Source organism: Elephantulus edwardii, unplaced genomic scaffold, assembly GCF_000299155.1.
Source record: "Elephantulus edwardii isolate Elephantulus edwardi_28Jun2011 unplaced genomic scaffold, EleEdw1.0 scaffold00218, whole genome shotgun sequence".
NCBI lineage: Eukaryota > Metazoa > Chordata > Mammalia > Macroscelidea > Macroscelididae > Elephantulus > Elephantulus edwardii.
Genome location: NW_006399968.1, coordinates 2318686 through 2339337, shown reverse-complemented (window position 1 = coordinate 2339337; position 20652 = coordinate 2318686). Strand labels below are relative to the sequence as shown.

General features: G+C 42.3%; 1 protein-coding gene and 1 pseudogene across 1 annotated transcript in view; one reads left to right on the top strand and one right to left on the bottom strand.

Moving 5' to 3' along the window:
- The window catches only part of TP53BP2 (tumor protein p53 binding protein, 2), a 69014-nt gene extending 53449 nt beyond the window's left edge, over positions 1 to 15565 (top strand). The window contains exons 14-17 of the mRNA XM_006898039.1: positions 1476 to 1609; positions 7747 to 7913; positions 8893 to 9092; positions 15524 to 15565. Of these exons, the coding sequence (XP_006898101.1) occupies positions 1476 to 1609; positions 7747 to 7913; positions 8893 to 9092; positions 15524 to 15565 (543 nt within the window). The remainder of the gene's footprint in view (positions 1 to 1475; positions 1610 to 7746; positions 7914 to 8892; positions 9093 to 15523) is intronic.
- Positions 15566 to 18532: 2967 nt separating this feature from the next.
- On the bottom strand, positions 18533 to 19208 carry LOC102858160 (annotated as a pseudogene).
- Positions 19209 to 20652: the final 1444 nt, after the last annotated feature.

The window sequence follows — 20652 nt, the reverse complement described above, 5'->3', positions numbered from 1 at the left end:
GCGGCGGCGTTCCTGGTCTGGCGGCGGCGTTCCCCCGGTCTGGCGGGCGGCGGTCCACGACCCCTTCTAAACCCAGCCTGGACTTCTGGCAATTCTCTGCTTGTGTACTCTATTAAATTACTGATGTAGTCCTACTTTTCAGAAACCTCCTGTTTAAAAACATTTTCAGATGACTTTTCCCCCCTTCTTTCTATCACATATGTGGCTGCTTTTTAGAAACTAGTTGTGATGGGACAATCGGAGGATAAGTAAACAAACATGATAAGAAAGTAGTTCCTGTTCTTTTATTTTAAAAACAAATAACTGCACAGGTGTGTCTCACTCTGTGTGGCCCTCTTTGAATTCTTGCTCCCGGAAGCGTTGGCCTGCGTAATTTTTCTGTCATTCTCATATCACTGACGTGGATCTGAGCATGTTTTCCTGGTGATGATGCCCAGATAATCCATAGCTGGATGTAAACATCAGGAAGTAACTTACTGTACATGAGCAGTATCAGATTGCAGATCCTACTCTCTCAGCTGTATTTTTGATACTTACAATAGTAGGGGTTGGATGTTGAAACTTTCCCTTTATTTTACTTTAACAGCTTAAAGAATATAACAGAATACTGTCTTCATATGACCTCACATTACATGTTTGGGATTGTACACCTGGTTTACAACTTCTATGAGACAACTTTCCTTGGCCACCAAGTGTTTAAAACTGTGTTTAAAAGTGTTTGCCACCTGTTGTGGATTTTTATTTTTTAAGTTGAAGGTTATATGTTTTCTGTATTCAGTGATAATCGTGTCATCTGAAGTGAGTATTATCTCAGATATCACCATTATTGAATGCTGAAATCACCATGGAAACACCATATGCATTCTGTCATTTGTCAGCTTTCAGTTCTTTTTATTTTTTTCCCTTAGTATTAAATAAAAATAAAATTGGGGATATATCCCACCCCCAAAAAAAACACCCACATTCATTTTATAGTGTGTCAAGGTGCAGCTAGAGTGCTGCTTGGAGGCAAGGATGATAAAGCTTCATTTTTTGGATGAAGCTAGACATGTAGCTAAATGAGGCTATTCCTTGGAAAGGGACATCATGGAAAGATGGAGGGGTCACTGAAGGAAAGGACGATCCCCAACGAGATGGCTTGACACTGACTTTAGCAGTGAGTTCTGGTGTGTCAGATATGATAAGGATGACACAGGGTAGGGCAGAATTCAGGTTGGCTGTTCATAGAGTCCCATGAGTCATACTCGAATCTATGGCACCTAACAACAACAGCTTAATGTGGTTGGTTATTCCTTCTGTTTCCTTTCTGGAATATTCTTGATAAAGTTTTATTAGTACCTCCAGGTTTTAATTAGGATTAAAAAACAGTACCACAGGAGTCTCTTTATGATCTCCTGACCTTAAAGCCCCTTGATAGTGATGATTTAGGTAACAAGAAATAAGAATGACCTCCTTCTTTCTTATTGTTATTATAGGTCGAAGACCCCAGCCTACCTAATGATGAAGGTATCACAGCTCTTCACAATGCTGTGTGTGCAGGCCACACAGAAATCGTTAAGTTCTTGGTACAGTTTGGCGTGAATGTAAATGCTGCCGATAGTGATGGATGGTAAGATTTTCTGTTAATGCCATCCAGCTTCATTTGTGAATGTCAAAGTATAAGCAGTGTTGTAGGTGCTATTGGAAAGCACTTCTGTTTGATTCAAACCCAATCACCCCAACTTTAGTTTTGCTTTGGTTTTGGTTATTAAGTTGTCTTACCTAGCAACAGCCTTTTACAAGAAACAGAACAAGCGTATTGTGAGTGAGGAAATACTGTTTGGCTTTACGTTGCTGCCATATCAGGTAGCTTTTACCTAAACATTGTCATGTTTTCCTCAGCCTCACTTTGCGAATTGGAGCTAAGGTAATGAAGTAGGTGACTATATAAGTGGGGCAGGTCTCTCATAGTAAAAAATATTGTAAAGCACAGTTTCTCTAAAACGAGACAGGGAACCTTTTGACACTGGGAGCCATCAGACAGGTGTGTGTGGTGACTGAGGGTGAGTGTGTTTGTTAGTGATTAGTAAATGCAGATCCTCTGCAGGCTCAGCGCCCTGGGTCTTCCCCCATACCACCCTAGTCTCAGCGATGTGACTCTGGGAGTAATCTTTGATTACCAGTGGACCTTCCTGTGTCTTCATTTACCTTGCAGGCTGACTCAGCATCCCCATCTACAGTGAGGTGTAAAGGTGACTGGGAGGGAGGTGCAGACAGTCCCTCTGTCCTGGGAGTGAGTGAAGAGCTTCAGTTTGGGCTTGCTAGCAGTTAATTCACATGGAAGGAGAGCTCTTTCCAGGCTCCTGCAGACTGTAGCTTTGGGCCAGCCCCTGAAGTCTCCCTAGTTGATTATAGCTTTGGGCCTGCACCTGAGGTCTCCTTAGTGTGAATTGGGGCTGCCTTCCCAAGGGGTTTTGTCCTGGGAGCTCTCAGCCAGGTGAGCACCATTCTGATGGTTTCCCAGAGGTGTGAGTCCCCATGGGGTGCAGAGTCAAGATGGGAGAGATGGTGATAGAGAAGGGACCTCCTTTGCCTGGGTGCTGCCAACTTCCTGAGTCAGGTGGGTACTGGTCTCAGGTGGGACCCAGAGCTAGTTAAGGGAGTGAGGGTGTCCACCCTTCTTCACCTTCTCTTCTGGGATTACAATCGCCACTGATGGCCAAACTGAGTTCCTCGAGCAGCTTCCAGACCAGCTTCTCACTGCCACCGAGACTAAAGGCGGTCATTCACAATTCCATTCTTGCTCCCGAGGGCATCAGCCTTCATCCTCACCTATGATAACCAAGCTCCAGTGGTGAGGGGGCATCTTCCTGCATCACAACAGGTAGCGCTTCTGAGCAAGAGGTTTGGGCATGGATAACGCAGACCTGTAGCACCCTCGGGCACTGGATGTGTTTCAGCTGGACCCAACCTGGGGTTGTGGGAGATCTGGAAGCAAGCACTTTAGGCAACTGAACAGCATGTCTATAGAATAATTTTTTATTTTGTACAAAAGTGCACGTTGTTATTATTGTAGGTTCATGAATCTCACCTGATGGAACACACAAGGATTAAATTTATCATATCTGTCAAAAGAGACAGTGGAAGGAAGCTCTGGTGGCCTAGTGGCAAGCTGCACTGCAATCCCAGAGGTACGCAGTTCGAATCCACCAGATTCTCTGCTGAAGGAGGGACAGTCTCCTCCTGTACCAGTCTGATCTGATTTGACGGTACACGCACAAAAAAATAATAAAATAAAAAAGAGAGAGACTATGGAACAGTGCCGTATCATCGGCCAAAGCATGACCAGGGACCAGCTATCAAACATTAGTTATTCATATGCAAGTTGAAGTTGAAGAAAATTCAGACAGGTCAGCTAGAGCCAGAATATAACCTTAAGTTTATCTCACCTGAATTTTAAAACAAACTCAAGAATGAACTTGATGCATTGAACACTACTAGCTGAAGACTAGATGTGTTGTAGGAGACATCTAATGTGAAGAAAGACAAGAAAAAGGGGGAAACCAAAATGAATGTCAGACACGCTTTTTAGTGTGGAGAAGCTTAAGAGGTAATTTAGTAAAATAATTCAACAGAAGATTTCAAAGGATTGCTGAGATGATAAAGTAAACTATAACAGAATGTGTAAAGACTTGCAGTTGGAAAACCACAGGGAAGAAAATGCATGTGATCAAAAACCAGTGGTACTAAAGGGAGAAGCCCAGAATGCATTGACGCTATTGGCAAAAAAATAAGACCTCAAGAATTGATGGACCAGTGTTTTACCGGTTCATTGTTTTTCAGTGCTGTGTAGTAGTATTTCATTATGTGACTGACTACACCACAATTTTTCTGTCCATTTGTTTGTTGATGGGCACTGAGGCTGCTTCCATCTCTATTTTGGTGAATAACTCAGCAGCATGGGTGACCTTGGAAGAAAAATAGTGCAGAACACCACTGTTATAAAATAGAACTGACATGAAGTTTTAAGGGAGAATAGGAAAAGAGTGGATAGGTAGTGAACACTGCATTGAAACAGATGAGGAAAAGGACTGTCTGAGAAAAATGTATGATTAGACATAAGTATGACAACAATCTGAAACAAAAGGTGCATTGTAAAGTGTACTAGGGAAGGGGAAAGTATGGGGGAGAGTGGAAGATGCACAGCAATGAATGGTGAAAACACAACCTCACTGTAAACCTTCGTTAAAATCACAGTAAAAGATGAACAATTGAAGTGTTTTAGCAAGTGGACTTCCTCACTCGTCTAAGCCAAGGAATGTGGAAGATGGCTAACTGGCTAGCCAGTTTGAAGAGGGACCAGAGTTGTTCCCATTCCAAAAAAGGTAATTCAACAGAATGTGGAAATTATTTAACAGAATTACTAATAACAGTATCACTAATACCACCTGCAAGTAAAATTTTATTCACGATTATTTAAAAACAATTGGCACAGTATGTTAACAGGGCACAAGGAAACTGCCAGAAGTTCAAACTGGATTCAAAGAAATCATAGAACCTTGTTCAGCAGCCTTGTCAGATAGCTCATTACTAAAAGCAGAATACCAGAAGTAGATTTTTTTGTGTTTTATTGACTATGCAAAGGCATTTATTTGACTATGTGGGGTCATACGAAGTTATGAAGAATAATGACAGGAATGGGAATTCTAGGACAATTAAGCATATGTGAAACACCTGTGTAAATAAAGTTGTTGGTACAGATAAAGAGCTGTAATGCATAGTTTAAAAGAAGGAAAGATAGTCCTCAGAATTGTGTCTTTTCTCCATATTTATTCAGTCACTATGCTGAAAAAGGAATTTGAAATAATGTGAACTATATGAAGAGGAATGTAGCATCAGGACTGGAGGAAAACTTATATGTTATGCAGGTGTGAAGATCAAGGGCTACAACCTTAAGTACAAATTATACCTCAACATGAAACAAGCCAAAAATTCTCCTAACTGGACCAGTAGACAGCATTATGATAGATGAAGAAAAAAATTGAACTTATTAATGATATAATTGTAGTTGGATTCACAGTCAACACCTATGGACTCAGCACTCAAGAAATCAGAAGACATGTTACAGTGGGCATATCTGCTCTTAAAAGTGCTAAAGAGCAAAGATAGCACTTTAAAAACAAAGGTTCATCTGACCCAAACCATGATATTCTCCATTGTTTCAAGTTCATGTGAAAGATGCACAGTGAGTAAGGAAAACTGAATTGGTGCCTTTAAATTTTGATATTAAAGAGTAAAGAATGTCCCATGGCCTGCCAAAAGGACAAACAAACCTGTCTGGGAGGAAGTGCAGCCAGGGTGCTCCTCAGAGGACAGGATGGTAAGAGTCATCTCACTTACTTTGGGCGTGTTGTCAGGAGGGGCCGGTCCTTGGAAAAGGGTTTCATGGAGAGGAGGAGGGTGGTCTACAAGGTGAGCTGACATAATGACGTTGGTAGTGGATGGGAGGTGGAGATTGTGAGGATGGCGCAGAATGGGGCTAGGGTTCCATGTAGTCAGGTGTAAGAGATTCACAGACATCTATCAGTTGTTGGTTTTGGGTTTTTTTATTTACCATAAGCAAAGAAACTCTAAATGTGTTTTATGTCTTTGTTGCTCTGATGTTGGGCGTTTAGATTGTTTCTAATTTCTGACTATTAAAAAGCATGCCATTAAGAAAATCAAAGGTAGGGAGCTCTGTTGGCCTAGTGGCAGGAAGCTACACTGCAATCCAAGAGGTGCATGGTTAGAATCCACCAGATACTCTGCTGCAGAAGGCGGGGTAATCTCCTCCTGTACCAGTCAGAGCAGATTTGATGGTACACACACACGCACACTCACTCAAAGGTGACAGGCACCATATGGCTTATGGTAGTCTTCTCAAATAGGATATGGGTCAGACTTTTCCGTGATATATTTCCATGGTACTTTAGTTTTTGAATGAGTGTGGATTTACTACTTGCAGGAATGATAGAGGGGGGGAAATCTACTAGTAACTACTTAAATTTATTTTTTCTTTGATCTGTTTTTCAGTGTTTAGGTTTTTTCTTGTGAACATTTTAGCAAACTCGAGTGTATAGAATCTCTTTATGATGTTTTACGTTTTGCTGCTGCTATTAGTTGCTATTTAACCAATATTTTATTTTGATTGTTCCCTTAAATTGCAATTTGAATGAAAGTTTACAAAGCATATTGTTTGGTTTTTTAAAAATTAATCATTCCTGTACATACTGTTCCACAACGTGACACCAACTGTGAGGGTATAACTTGTTAGTAGGGCTTTTAGGGTCTAATTTTGGAAGATGGTAGCAATCTAATTAATAAACTCTTCACATTGTAATTAGGATATGTTTGTATATTGCACCACTGGAGAGCTGGTTGAGGTGGGATCTAACAGTTAATTGGGTGGAAGGTGTGATCTCTGTACCATTTAACTCTACTGCAATGAAATAGAGTTGACCTAGAGATCATCCTTGGTTCTAGTGTTCTTTACAGTTTGCCAATTTTTCTTTTTAAAACAGAATTAATCACCCATGAGGATTAGTGCAAGAGAAGAAGTGCAAAAGAGGAGATTCCGTTTTATGTACTTCAGGGCCTGTGAACATTCTCAGGCTCACTTTTGGGGTTTGGACAGTGAGACTGGCTCTTGATAAGCATTCAATCCGGAGTCATTTATAAAATTGCTTATTTGTAACCATTTCGGATGCTTGGGAAGATTCCCTTTATGATATTTATAAGTTTCCAATAACCAGTTGTCTAAAATGCATAGACATGGGAATATTTGAAAGTCAGCTTTCTAGTCTGAAAAAAATTGTCTTTTTTCCAATAAACAATATTTTAATTTGGTATTTTAGAAAATAGGTGATAAAGACAATTCATACGTGCAGTTTAGTTCCTTCAACTTGAGGCTAATAAAAGGATGAGGAGGCACAGAGCTTGAGTTTGTTGTTACTGTTAAATGTCCTCAGGTCAGAACTGACTCATAGGCGGCTCTTGGGCAGCTTTACAGTAGTTTCTATTGGAGGCCTGTCTTAAAGGACTATTAGGTAGTTAGACCGAGTACTTGAGAATGTAGGCCTAAGTATAATTTCTTAATTTTGTTCTTAGATTATTCTAGAACTTTCATTTGTTTAGTTTCACTCATGCTCTCAATCTCTGTCACCTTCCATTCTGCTCCCAACCCTGGTGAACCCTAGAATTCTTCAGTGGTCTCCTTCGTGGCTGACCCCCTGTGAGGGGCGCACTTAGTCACGTTACCTAGATGCAAATGAAAACAGAACACAGGTGTAGTCTAGGAAGTTTTCAGAAGAAAAGTCAAAGTACCAGAGAGATTCAAGCATTTTCTTTCTTTTCATTGTATGTAATGAAATGTATTTACTTGTATATTTCATTGAAGAATTGTCAGGGTCTGCAAGAGTCAATTTTCTCATTACTTTAAAAAAACCTTTCTAAATGTGCAGTTCAGAGAAATTGATTCTTTTCTTGGACTCATGCAAATCTCAGCCTTCTTTTCTGAGTTGTTCCTTCTTGTTAATGTCAAAGATGCCTGTCTAGTCTTCCCATTTGTCAGCCTGATCCCATGTAGATGGATCTTGAAACCAAGCATCCTTTCTTTGAATTTTAAGACATAAGAGATCTTTTTGGTTCATGGGTCAAGAATTTTCTCTGGAACAAGTGCCATTAATTTCAGACAGTCATTTCGGTCCCATATCGTGTTTCCCTACTCAGGACTCCCTTGCACTGTGCTGCCTCGTGTAACAATGTTCAAGTGTGCAAGTTCCTGGTGGAGTCTGGAGCAGCCGTCTTTGCTATGACCTACAGTGACATGCAGACTGCGGCGGACAAGTGTGAGGAGATGGAAGAAGGCTATGCCCAGTGCTCCCAGTTCCTTTACGGTGTGTGTCTCATCACTGCAGTATCAAACCTTGTGTGTTACTACATTATAAGGTCATAAGTAATATTGTGCCTTAGAAACAGTCTTATCTGTTGTATATTGAAAGTAGAGCAGCTTGAGCCAGAAATGCTAAAGCAGCCTTTGTGTTGATGCCTAGAAGCAGCTATTGTCAGGCATGGCCAGCTGTAAAGACCATTGGTACAGCATCTGGCAGAGTGGAGTGAATGGCTTTGGCCATCAGAAGATTCACTGAGGCTTTTGCAAATAAATGCATTGCCCCTTCCCTCATCCCAGATGATTCTAGTAAAATACATTATCAGTAAATGAGCCCAAATCATGCAACTTTTCCTGCTAAGTAAACTAGTTTTAGAGTTAAATAGAGGCAAGAAATACTGTGTTGATCTTTTTCTTTCTTGATTTTGCATTCATGCTTATGACTTACAGCCTCAAATTTGTACCTAGAGGGAAATGGACTTGAAGCTTTAGTTATTATAACTTGACTGAGCTCTGGTAGCCTAGAGATAAGAAGCTGCATTGTAATCCCAAAGGCATGTGGTTCAAATCCACCAGCTGCTCAGTGGGAGAAGAATGGGCATTCCTTCCATTTTTCAGCCTCTGAAAACCAGCTGGAGGGTCAGCTATGGGTCTGACTATGGTATATAACAACAGCAACAGTTTAAATATGGAATAGAATTTTTAAGCTTCTGAACTTATTGCATAGGCTTGCAAAAATTTTTATACTCTGAGGAAGACCAGCTCTGAGGCATGTTTATAGTGTATAGTTCTTGTTAGTTTTGAGAGCGAAAGTGGCATGTCTTTTTTCATTCCACGCCGCGGCCCTCTTCTTCTCTCCCAGCCTCTGGAGATGAGTGCTTCATGGCAACTGTACTTTGTCAGTGTGTACCCTTTCCTCTCGTCTGGTTTTGCATGTTGGTGTACTGAGTTACATACTCTGTGCCCTGTATCTGTCTTCATTTTAGGTGTCCAGGAGAAGATGGGCATCATGAATAAAGGAGTCATTTATGCACTTTGGGATTATGACCCTCAGAATGACGATGAGCTGCTCATGCGAGAAGGGGACTGCATGACGATCATCCGAAGAGAAGATGAGGATGAAATTGAATGGTGGTGGGCGCGCCTGAATGAAAAGGAAGGATACGTTCCACGTAACCTATTGGGAGTAAGTTCCTCCAGCACGTACATGTATTTAAGTCTGCCAGAGGGGGATCTGTCCAAACAACTATAATGTTAACAGATTTGATGCAAGCTCCTGGCCCTTGTTAAAGACTTAGCATGTAACAGTCTTCATAGACGGAGATTCAGACTTGATTCTGAATTATCCATGATACATATATATTATAATCATAATAACTTCAGCATCTTTCCTCTTACTTGGTTTTCTTTTTATTGTAGTGCAAGTTTTAGAGTCTTTTCTGACATCCATTTTGATCTTTTCCTTCTTCCCTGTTTTGGAGTGAACTTTGCTTTTTCCATGCATGATGTCATCCCACATTCGTCTGCATCCCATCTATTCTTGAAATGGTTTTAAATATTCGCTTGGGGTAGACTCAGAGTTGTATTTGAATGCTGAGTGTGTTCTTCCCTTTTGGTTTTCTAATTCTAGCTACTTGTGCATTTCATTTTAATACTTCATCTCTTTGAGCTGCCATTTGCTATCTTCTGGTCAGCTCTCTTATCTCAGCATCCTTTCCCCTTGTTTTGACTTCTTTGCATTCCCATGCAAATTCAGAGGCTCTTCTAGCATCCATTTTGGTCTTTTCTTTATTCCCTGTCTTTATAATGCCCTTTTGCTTTCTTCATGGATGATATCCTTGACATCTTTCCACAACATGTCTGATCATAAGTCATTAGTGTTCAGAGCATCAGATTTCTTCTTGAGATGGCTTTTACATTCAGTTAGAATACACTCAAGGTCATATTTTGGTTCTCATGGACTTGTTTTCATTTTCTTCAACTTTAATTTGAAGTTGCATATGAGTAGTTCACAGACAGTCCCTAGCCTGGTTTTGTCTGCTGATACTGATCTTCTCCAGTGTCTCTTTCCACAGATGTAGTCAGTCTGATTCCTTTGTGGTCCATTAGGGTGAAGTCCATGTGTACAAGTTGCCATTGAGGGTGTTTGTTAAAATTTATAAAAAGTATTGTGCAAAATTCTATCATTCAGTTTCTAGCTTCATTTCTCTCTATTCTCCTCCTTTGTTTTGAACTTTTGAATTCAGTCACCGGTTATGATTAATGCATCTTGATTGCCTATTTGGTCAATTTCAGACTGCAAAAGTTGGTAAAAATCCTTAATCTTAATCTTAGGCTTTAGTAGTTGATGTGTGTATTTCAGTAGTAGTTGTATTAGCAGGTCTTCCTTGTATGCAGATGGATAATATCCTATTGTATAAAGCATTGTGACCTTAAATATTTTTGTTGACAGGGAATGCTGCCCTACTGCTCTTCAGTTTCTCATTCTCAGGCATAATAGTTCATAGGATTGTCTGATTGAGAATGGCCAGTACCAGTCCATCTGAACTCACTAATGCCTAAGATGTCAGTCTTTGTGCATTCTATTTCATGTCTGACAACTTCTAATTTTCCTGGGTTCATACTTTGTACACTCCATGCTCCAGTTATTAATGGATGTTTTCAGTGGTTTGCCCTCATTTTGAGTCTGCCGAATCATCACAGGAAGGTCCTTCATCGAAGCTTTACTCTGTCTGCTTTACCACAGTAGACTGTTTGACGTCTTCCTCAGTTGTGGCTGGAGTGCCTCATCATGGAGGGCCCATCTTCCAGCACTGTCCCTGCAGTGTTCTCTGGTAGAGGGCTTGCAAAGGCCGGTTATTTTAGAAATGGATGACCATTCCTGCTTCTTAGTCTGTTTTCATCTGGAAACTCCACTAAAACCTGCCTGCCATGGAAAATAGGATGAAGTGAGAAATCTGAAATGAAGGTTTTGAAGGGCCAATGAGGAAAACATAGCACAACATTATAATGAAAGGTGAAAAGACCTGGTGTTAGAAAACTAAGAGAGAAGAACTTGCTCAGCATTTCTCAAATTGAAAGAACTAGAGAGCAAAGTCAAGCTGAGGAGAACCCTGAAGTCAATGAGTCTCACAGGAGAACTCTGCTCCACAAGGTTTTCAATAGCTGGATATCCATCCAGGCCTTCATTCCAGTGTGCATGTGGGTGGGCTTAAACCTTCAACCATTTGTTTAGCAGTCAAGCATGGCAAACGTCACTCTGACTTCTTTATATAGGCCGTGTAAGACATAACCTTTCCTTGGTGACTGAGGCTTCTAAGAATGCCAAGTGTCCAGTTTTGGTTTGGCTTTGCCACTAGCTGGTTTATGACCTTGAGTAAGTAATTTAACAGCACCAGCTCTTAATTTCCCTTCTATAAAACAAAAGGTATGACAATTTCTATCATTGCTTATGGCTCACTCCTGGCGACTTCATGTGCAGCCAAGTAGAACTGGGCACCACTGGGTTCTCAGTACCTCATTTTCCTGTGGACAGCCAGGCTTTCCTTAAGGCAAAGTCTGGATGACAACTTTTTGGCTAATAGCTAAGCAAGCATTTGCACCTGCTAATCATTTTTCATGGAACTAAGAATGGAAGAGAACTGGGAAAACAGTAAATATAGGAAACCACTAATGGTATCTCCTTCCTCCTACTCTGAGCCTTTCTAGCTTTAAAGGGTGACTTGGAAAGTACAGCTTAATACACCTGGAGAGAAAAAAAAACCAAGGAAGGTATCAGAAAAGCAACAACTGAGGCAGAATTCCTTGGTGTCTTCAAAGCAGGAAAATTAACATAGAGAGATAACACTTAGGAGTTTTACCTCAGTAAGAAAAAAAAGCTGGTTTTCTTTTTTTTTTAAATTTTATTAATTTTAATGAACATTTACAGAGATTTTGTATTTCCCTTCATTCACTGTTGCACTTTCCTCCCTGCGCACCCCTCCCCTCCAGTTCACTCCTCTCTTTGAAAAGTAAGTAAAAGAAAAAGTCCTTCATTGGTACACAATCCCCCCCCAAAGACACCCACCCCCACCCCCTGTATACTTCAATCTCAAACCCTCACTCTTATGATAACCATAATACCCTATCATATATCACTTTTAAACTGTTTTCTCCCTCATCTGTTTCAATGCAGTATACATAATTTATCCAGTTTTTCTCAGTCTTACGCCAACCCTGATGTCAGTACCGTTCTGCAACAGTGGCACCATGCAGTATTTGTCCTTTCGTGACTGAGGTATTTCACTCAGCATAACGTCTCCCAGGGTCACCCATTTTGAATAATATTGCATGAGTTCCTTGTTTTTCAATGCAGCATAGTATTCCATTGTGTGAATAGACCACAGCTTCTCTATCCATTCGTTTGTTGATGGGCACTTGGGTTGTTTCCAGCTCCTTGCTATTGTGAACAAAGCCACGATAAACATGGGTGTGCATGATTTTATTTTCTGTTCTCATTTTTGCTTCAACCATTTTCTCCCCTCAAAAACTATTTGGTTTAAAACTCAAAGTATGTCTAAGAATTTCTAAGAACGTTGCCAGTCTCAGCTAGGGGTTGAACTTGAGGGCATCCTAATTATTTACAATTCCACTTCGAGTAAGGAATGACAGAGTTCCCTGGCTGCCAGCAAAGCCCAGTCACTTTGCTGGAGAACCTGTTTAACCTCAACTATGCCTGAGCTTTGTAAACTGAGGCCCAGGCCTCAGTGTTGTCTGAAGGTTGATGGCTCTAAGAACTGACAGTACAACAGGGAGGAGAAGGAAAATAGAGTAACTGATGTTAGCCTGTGTTCTGCTATGTTAGGATGACTCTTATGCCCATAGTTGTGTCTTACGATTTATGGTCTCTAAAGAAAAAAGAACACACTTGGGTGGTCATTAGAAGTAGGTTCCATTTTTTTTCCCCACAGAGCAAACTGTTGGATTCAAACAGCATGCCATTGTGTGGGCAATGCAACTCCTTACCACTCGGTCACCAGAGCTTCCTTAGCAAACGAATAGAGCTGCAGAATACACCAACATTAATAGACTTAAACACCTCAATTTAGGAGGACATTTAAACACATCATTACACTGAAAGACAATTAGAAAGAAACTCAACAAAGATGCAGAAGAACTATACAGTTAACCAACTCAACCTTGTAGATCTAAGCAGAGTATTTCACTTGGTAAAAGCTCAATTTATATTCTTCTTGAGTGCGCACACACACATTCTCCAGAATTGACCATATGTAGGGTACAAGAAAGTCTCAGTAAATTAAAAACATTAAAATACTATAAAGCATCTTCTTAGACCAGAGTGCTATAAAATTAGAAATTAATAATGAAGAAGGAGGAAAAATCTATCCACATGGAAGCTGAATAACACCTTGCTTCATCACTACAGGGTTATTGTTGTTAGGTGCCATCGAGTTGAGTATAAGTTATAGGAACACTGTAAACAGCGGACCTGAACCCTGTCCTGTCCTGCACCATCCTTATCATCTCTGACACACTGGAGCCCAATGCTGAAGTCACTGTGTCAGCCCATCTCACTGGGGGTCTTCCTTTCCGCTGAGCCTCCATCTTTCCAAGTATGATGCTCCTTGCCAAGGAGTAGCTTCACCTAGTTACATGTTCTGAGTATGAAAGATAAAGCTTTACCATCTTTGCATCCAAGGAGCACTCTGATTACATTTTTCCCAAGACATACCTGTTTTGTTTTTTGCAGTCCATGGTTTAGCCAGTACTGATCTTCAACCCCACAACTCAAAGGCATCGATTCCTCTCTCTTTCTTATTCATTGTCCAGCTCTCTGATGCATAGCAGATGATTGAGAAGACCATGGCCTAAGTCAGGTGGACCTTAGTCTTCAAGCTGACATCGTTGCTCTTCTGCAGTTTGGAGAGGTCCCTGACAGCCTACTCGCCCACTGCACTATGTCTCCTGATTTCCTGACTGCAGGTACCAGTGGTGTTGATTGTTGATCCAGGGAAGTTGAAATAAATCATTGACAGCTTCATTCCTTTCTCCAACTATCATAATGTTGGCTGTTGGTCCTGTGGTGAGGACCTTTGTCTTCTTGATGTTGAGATATAATCATACTGAAGGCTGTAGTCCTTGATCTTCTGCAGTAAGCGTTTCATACCCTCCTCCATTTCAGCAGGCAAGGTTGTGTCATCTGCATAACACACGTTGTTGAGGAATTTTTCTCCTAGTCTTCTGTTTATAAAAAAGAAAAGTGCATGCTTAAAGATGTTTTAGAAAACTGCAAGTATTAATTGGAAAAAGAGTATTAGTTAAATATCTTCAGTAAAAAAAATTACCCTTTATAGAACATTGATCCATCAGTTAGCTTTTTAATTTTGACTGGAAGTCTGTTTTCTTTTTCTGACTGCTTCTTTTAATCTTTTATTTGTTTGCCAATGGGAGGTGGTCTTTGGCTTGGGTGGCTTCCTGAGTTACTAGCTTGACTTGCTGTTGACTCCACAGTGGAGTCGTGTGACCTTCACAAGTAGCTTTTGTTTTCTTTGTGGAGAACGTCAAAAGGCCAAAATGCCATACCCACATCCCATGGACCCTTTTTAAAAAATGCAAATTCCATCTAGAACATTTCATTTGTAACAGTCTCAAGTCCCTTGACACAGTGCTATGTCTCTTGTGAATATAACTTTATTTACTTTAAAGAATGGGAATTTTTCTTGTCTGGCAATGAAAGCTGGAGTTTTTAGCATACTGCAAATCACTGCCAACAGTGTCAGTTGTTTGTTAACTGGGTTTATTGTTCAACAAGCTATGAAAATTGAATTAATGTTTATTATTATCATGGAATGGTTAGCTTTAAATTTTCTTTTTATTCTTACTATGCCATGGTGTTGTCACAGTTGATTGATAAATCCCTGTAGCTGTTAATGTCTCTGTGTCCTCGGGCTTTGATGGTGACTTTACATGACGCTTCTTTTTCTTAGTTTGACTACATTCCTGTGACATCCATCCCTCTTCTCAGTATTTCTTGGAATTTCATGTATACTCCTACATTTTTTAAAATTTCATTTTATTTAATGAACATTTACAGAGATTTTGGATTTCCATTCATTCATTGTTGTACTTTTCTCCCTGCCCTCCCCTCCCTCAAAGTTCTCTCCTCTCTTTGAAAAGTAAAATTCCTTCATTGGTATACAATCCCCACACTCCCCCTCCACCCCCGACCCAAGTACACTCCACTATGCAACCTTAATTCTGGACTCTTGTGATAACCATAATACCCTGTTATATATCACTTTTAAATTGTTCTTTCCCTCATCTGTTTCAATGCAGTATACATAATTTATCCAGTTTTTCTCAGTCTTACTCCAACCCTGATGTCAGACCCATTCTACAACAGTGGCTCGCAGTATTTGTCCTTTTGTGACTGAGATATTTCACTTAGCATAATATCCTCCAGGCTCACCCATTTTGAATAATATTTCATGAGTTCTTTGTTTTTCAATGCAGCATAGTATTCCATTGTGTGAATATACCACAGCTTCTCTATCCATTTGTTTGTTGATGGAAACATTTCTATGCACTATGTAAAATGCTTTCTAAATTCTCTTACAGCTGTATCCAAGAATTAAACCAAGACAAAGGAGCTTGGCTTGAACTGTGGAATTTGTGAATGAAGAAATAACCTCTGCTGTTAGTAGGAAGCAGTACATGTTGATTGGTGGGGTTTTGTTTTGTTTTAAATTTTGCAAAGATTTCACAAGACTTTAATGAAATTTTAATTGAAAGCCATGGGGAACAATGAAGGATTTAAGAATTCACTTTTCATGGAGAGCATTCAGCCCAGTGAAAGGGAGTTTGTGGGTGTACAGATTGCACTGCATTCACTGAAAGGCATTGTTGGTCGCACTTAGACGGACAGAGAGTGACAATCTGCTTGGTTTTTTCCTTGCCATTTATTTTACTAGTGGGAGTGTCAGCTTCAGGTTCTGCTTAATTGGGTTTTTAACATCTGTCCAGTACCGGTTCTCCCACCAGAAAAAGACCAGTGCTATCATGTCCCAAGCACCAGGCGACCCTCGAGGGATTCATGAAGGTTTGAAGGTGCCCACACTTCTGTAGCACCTGTGAGGAGCTGTGCTTGTTAGTGAGCAGTAACTTTATTACACGAGTTCTTAACACATCTAAAGAATCACGGATTTGAAATATTAAGACTAAACTACAGGTAATTAGATTTAGAATCCTGGTTTTAGACTAAATTTGTATCTCTATTTATTATCTTTTATATCTTAGAAATTAGACTTACTATAAATCTACTTGTAATATTTGTCAAGGCCATAGCTGATATGGAAAATAATTGTAATAAAATTAAACTTTGTGTCTCTAAACTTTTTACTGGTTTTAATTTGGAGTGTATGTGTATTAAAATTATGTATCACAACATCTACCATTTCAACTAGTTGGTTTTAATTTTTTATGTCATAACCTTTCAGTCAAAAGTTTTTGGAGTAACTTACTCAACTGAAAATAATTCCTTAATGCAGAACTATTTAACTGCAGTAACATTTCCTTACTAGCCATGCATTTAAGCATAAGAAATACTGCTCCCAGGTCAACACAGATCGCATGCTCAGTATATACTCTTGAGATTTCAGCTCCAGGAAGTTCCTGGGTGGTGAGTGCCCTGGCTTTGGCCCCTCTTACCTAGACAAAGAATTGACCAGATGGGAGACCCCAGGGGGTCAGAGGCCTCCAGGAGGGTACAGCTCTTTCTCAGAAGAGCTCGTGCTCCACCGATACTGTGGTCCCAGGGCCCCCACAAACCCATCGGCCGGCCAGTGAAGTCAGTGATGTCCAGCTTGCCAGGAAGGAAGCTCAGACAAGAGTGGAGGTAAAAGCAGAGGTTCCAGAGAGAGGAAGCCATTACTCTGATGAAGAGCAGGCACGGGTGTGGAGAGGACAGTAGGCTGGGAGGGGTTGGCTACTGTTCCAGCCAGTCCACTTCCTCTGATGGCCTGTGCAGTGCAGGTCGTGTTGGGACCCATGGAATGGTGTAGCTGGAGGTTCTGCTTCCTCATGTCTGTGGTGGTTTATTGGGCCTCCTGCTGGCTCAGATGGTAACTAGATTACTTTGGAGGTAGTTGCTCCTCCAAGGCCTCAGGTCTTCCCTGTGAGGTTGAGTTAGATGCTGGCTCTGACTGAACTAGCCTTTGTCCTCTGGTTCACGTTCTTCTATGGGCTCAGCTCCTGATAGCATGACAAGGTCCAGTTGGAACTACAAGGCATTTGATGTCTTTCACTCTCAAATTTGATGCTTTTGCCCCAAATTATTTAACAGCTAACTCCTAACAGTATTTCTAAGAAAAGTCTAGTACTTGGTGATCTCCAGTATGTAATTAAGGTGTTTTTTAAAACCTTAGATTGTAGTTACAGAAGCTTGTGTGGACGTTTTACCTAGAGCCGTTTCATTATCTCATTTCAAGTCCTTCTTAGTGTTATATACATTGATTTATGGGGTGAAAGCTTATATAGACAAATTCTCTGCACGTTTTTTTTTTGTTTTGGTTTGGTTGGTTTTTTTTTAGAGGTGAACAGTCTTTATTAGCGTATTAGCTTCCCATTGCTGTTCTAACAAATGACCACAAACCTAGCAGCTGGAGACAAATTTCGTCTTACATTTGGAGTCTGCATTCATTTCACTGGGCTAAACTCAATGCTGGCAGCGCTGGATCCTTTGGGGAACCCCAAGGGGCAAGCCCACTCCCTTGACTTCTAGATTCTGGAGGTGCCTACACTCTGTGGCTCCCAACTCCTTCCTAGTATTGCTCGAGCCTCTTAATCTACTTCCTCTCTGATCTGCCTCCCTTTTAAAGAATTCTGTGATTAGGATTAGGTCAGATACACTGGATAATCCCCCATCTCAAGCCTTATTTAATCACATCTGCAAAATCTCTTTTGACATATAAAGTTACGTTCACAGATGCCTGGAGTTAGAAAATAAATAATCTGTGAAAAGGGACATTATTCAGTCTACTGCTATGCCCTCCAGAATTTTCAGTGACTGGGAGGAAAAAGATGAGGGACTTTCCACCTTGGGGGTCCTTACAACCTTGTATTTTTAAAGGTGTGGGCTTTGCTACTCTTTCCCTATATAGCAGGAACAGCTCACTCCTGTGTCCTCTGGAAGACAAGTTGTCTTTTTTTCCAGAAGACAAGTGTCAAGTTCAAATGCTGGTGAGAAGGGCAGGGCCAGCCCAGAGTCTCCCAGGTAGAGTACGCTGCCCTGAGCCCACTGACTGGACAGACCTGCGGTCAGGAAGGGAAGCAGAAGAGCCTGGGGCCTGGAGATGATCCCATGGGAGACCAGCCTGAGCTGACCAGAACATGGCAGCCAGGGAGAAGGGCGGCTGCAGAGGCTGGTCTGGTGCTGGGGCGCCTGGATGAAGAAGCTGGGGGCTGCGCTGATGGTGGCGCTGCAGACGTGGTGGGAGAGTCTCTGGCCCCCAGCACCCAGAGGTGAGGGTGAGGTCCTCCCAAATCCCTGGCACTGGTCCTTTTCTGTGTAATGAGTAAGTGGCCGGAGAGGTGGGCAGCCCAGTGCAGGTGGGCACGGAGTCTCCCCTGCTACCTCTTCTCCATGTCCTCCATTTGCAAGCTGAGAGATGTGAAGCTGGCCAGGAGGTTGGTCACCTCGTCCACCTGCTCTTTGGTGCTGGTCATCTGGAGGTGGTTGCAAAGGTCATCCAGCTGCTCCCACTGCTCGTGCCGGCCCAGGCGCTCTAGGTATTCCCTCAACATATGGATGATCTGCTTCACCTCGAGCCGCACGGCCTCCAGGCACTGGGACTTGCACTCCTGCAGGATGTTCAGCTTGGACTTGGCCAGGTGAAGGGGCGTGCGGCCAGCTCGGTCCTGGGCATCCACACGGGCACCTCCTCGCAGCAGGGTGGTGATGACAGGAACATGGTTGGTGCAGGCCGCCAGGTGTAGCGGTGTGTTTCCTAGTGCGTCTCGTTGGTTGGGATCGGCCCCGTGGTCCAGGAGCAGCTGCACTATCTGGTCGTTGCCATTGCCAAGAGGCAAAGTGCAGAGCTGTACGGCCCTTGTCCGCTGCACAGGGATCCACGCTATTGTTAAGCAGCTCCTGCACCGTATCCACGCCATTGGCGTTGGCAGAGTCCCTCAGTCTCCTTTGATCTAGCACCTCCCTGCCGGACGGCGGTGGGGCCTGGCGGCGCGTCTCAGCTGGGAGGCCAGGAGCGTGGCGGGTCTGCTGCTCATCCTCCCAGAGCATACGCATGCACTCCGCGGCAGATGGCCGCCTCGGGAGGCCCGCACCGCTGCCGAGCGGCGGCTCGAATCTCGAGAAGCCCAATATAAGTCCGGGGCTTTTCCAGGGCTCCGGCGCCGCCCGGTGCCCGTCCTCGGGGCACGACCGGGCCAAGAGCCTCGGCGGCGGCTGCCGTGACAACACTCAGTGCGGGACTCGAACCTCGTTCCCAGACGACCCACCGTCTGCACGTTTTTTAATGTTAGCAAACTTACGAACTGTTTTAGAATTTATTTTCTCTACTGAAACTATACTACCTAATGGAGCGCGGATGTGGCCTTGAGGCGAGAAGCTGTGCTGTGGCCATTGGAATCCAGCAGCTGCTCCTTGGGAGGAGGATGGACACTCTCCCTCCCGTGTGATTTCCTGTCTCTGAAAACCTGCTGAGGGTCAGCTATGGGTTGGTTCTGGCTCAGTGGTACACAGCAAAAACATGCTACATAAAAGGGAGTCCTGGTGGCTAAAGAGAGGAGCTGTGCAATCCTAAAGGCATGCACACAGTTCAACTCCACCAGCAGCTCCGTGGGAGAAAGACGGACCATCTCCTCCTGTGCAATTTCCTGCCTCTGAAAATCCTGGAGGGCCAGCTATGGGCTGGCTCCCACTTGATGTCATAAACCAGCCTACTTAAGATATAAATAAACCAATGATCACTCTTCCACATTTTAATGTAGCTAAATCTACCAGGGGAAGTAAGTGAAGGGCAAGCTATCATACTTTTCAGAGTATGGAAAGAGTAACATCTTGGGATGCTCTGTCCCCACCTTCCTCTCTTGTTTTCACTCATTCAGGTGAAGTGACTCTGCAGGTGTAATTAAGATTCTTAATTAGCTGCCTTTGAAGCAAAGATCCTGGGCTACTTGGTGGACACATTCACCCTTAAAAATGGAAGAGGTGAGGGCAAGGAAATGACAAATGTGAGAGGAATTTGCCTCCTATTTCTGGCTCTTATGTTGAAGGGGTCTCAAACCAGGGAATTCAGGACCACCAGAAGCTGTGAGAACAGCCCCTAGCCGACAGCCAGTAAGGAATGTGCCTGCACACACCTTGAAGTCGCCCAGGAGACCTATGGGACTGCTAACCTGTACAACAGATGACGGGTGTTTTGGGGGTTTTTATTATTAATTTTAGTGAAAGTTTACAGAGACCTTGGATTTCCATTCATTCATTGTACTTTTCTCCCTGCCCACCCCTCTTCCCCAGTTCACTCTTCTCTTTGAAAAGTAAAAGAAAAATTCTTTCATTGTTATCCAGTCCCTCCCCCAAGGTCCACTCCACTATGCAGCCTTCATTCCGGACTCCTGTTATGACAAAAATACCTAATCATATATGCCTTTTAAACAGTTCTGTCGCCCATCTCTTTCAATGCAGTATACATTATTGGACCGATCTTTCTCCTTCTCCCCCCAACACT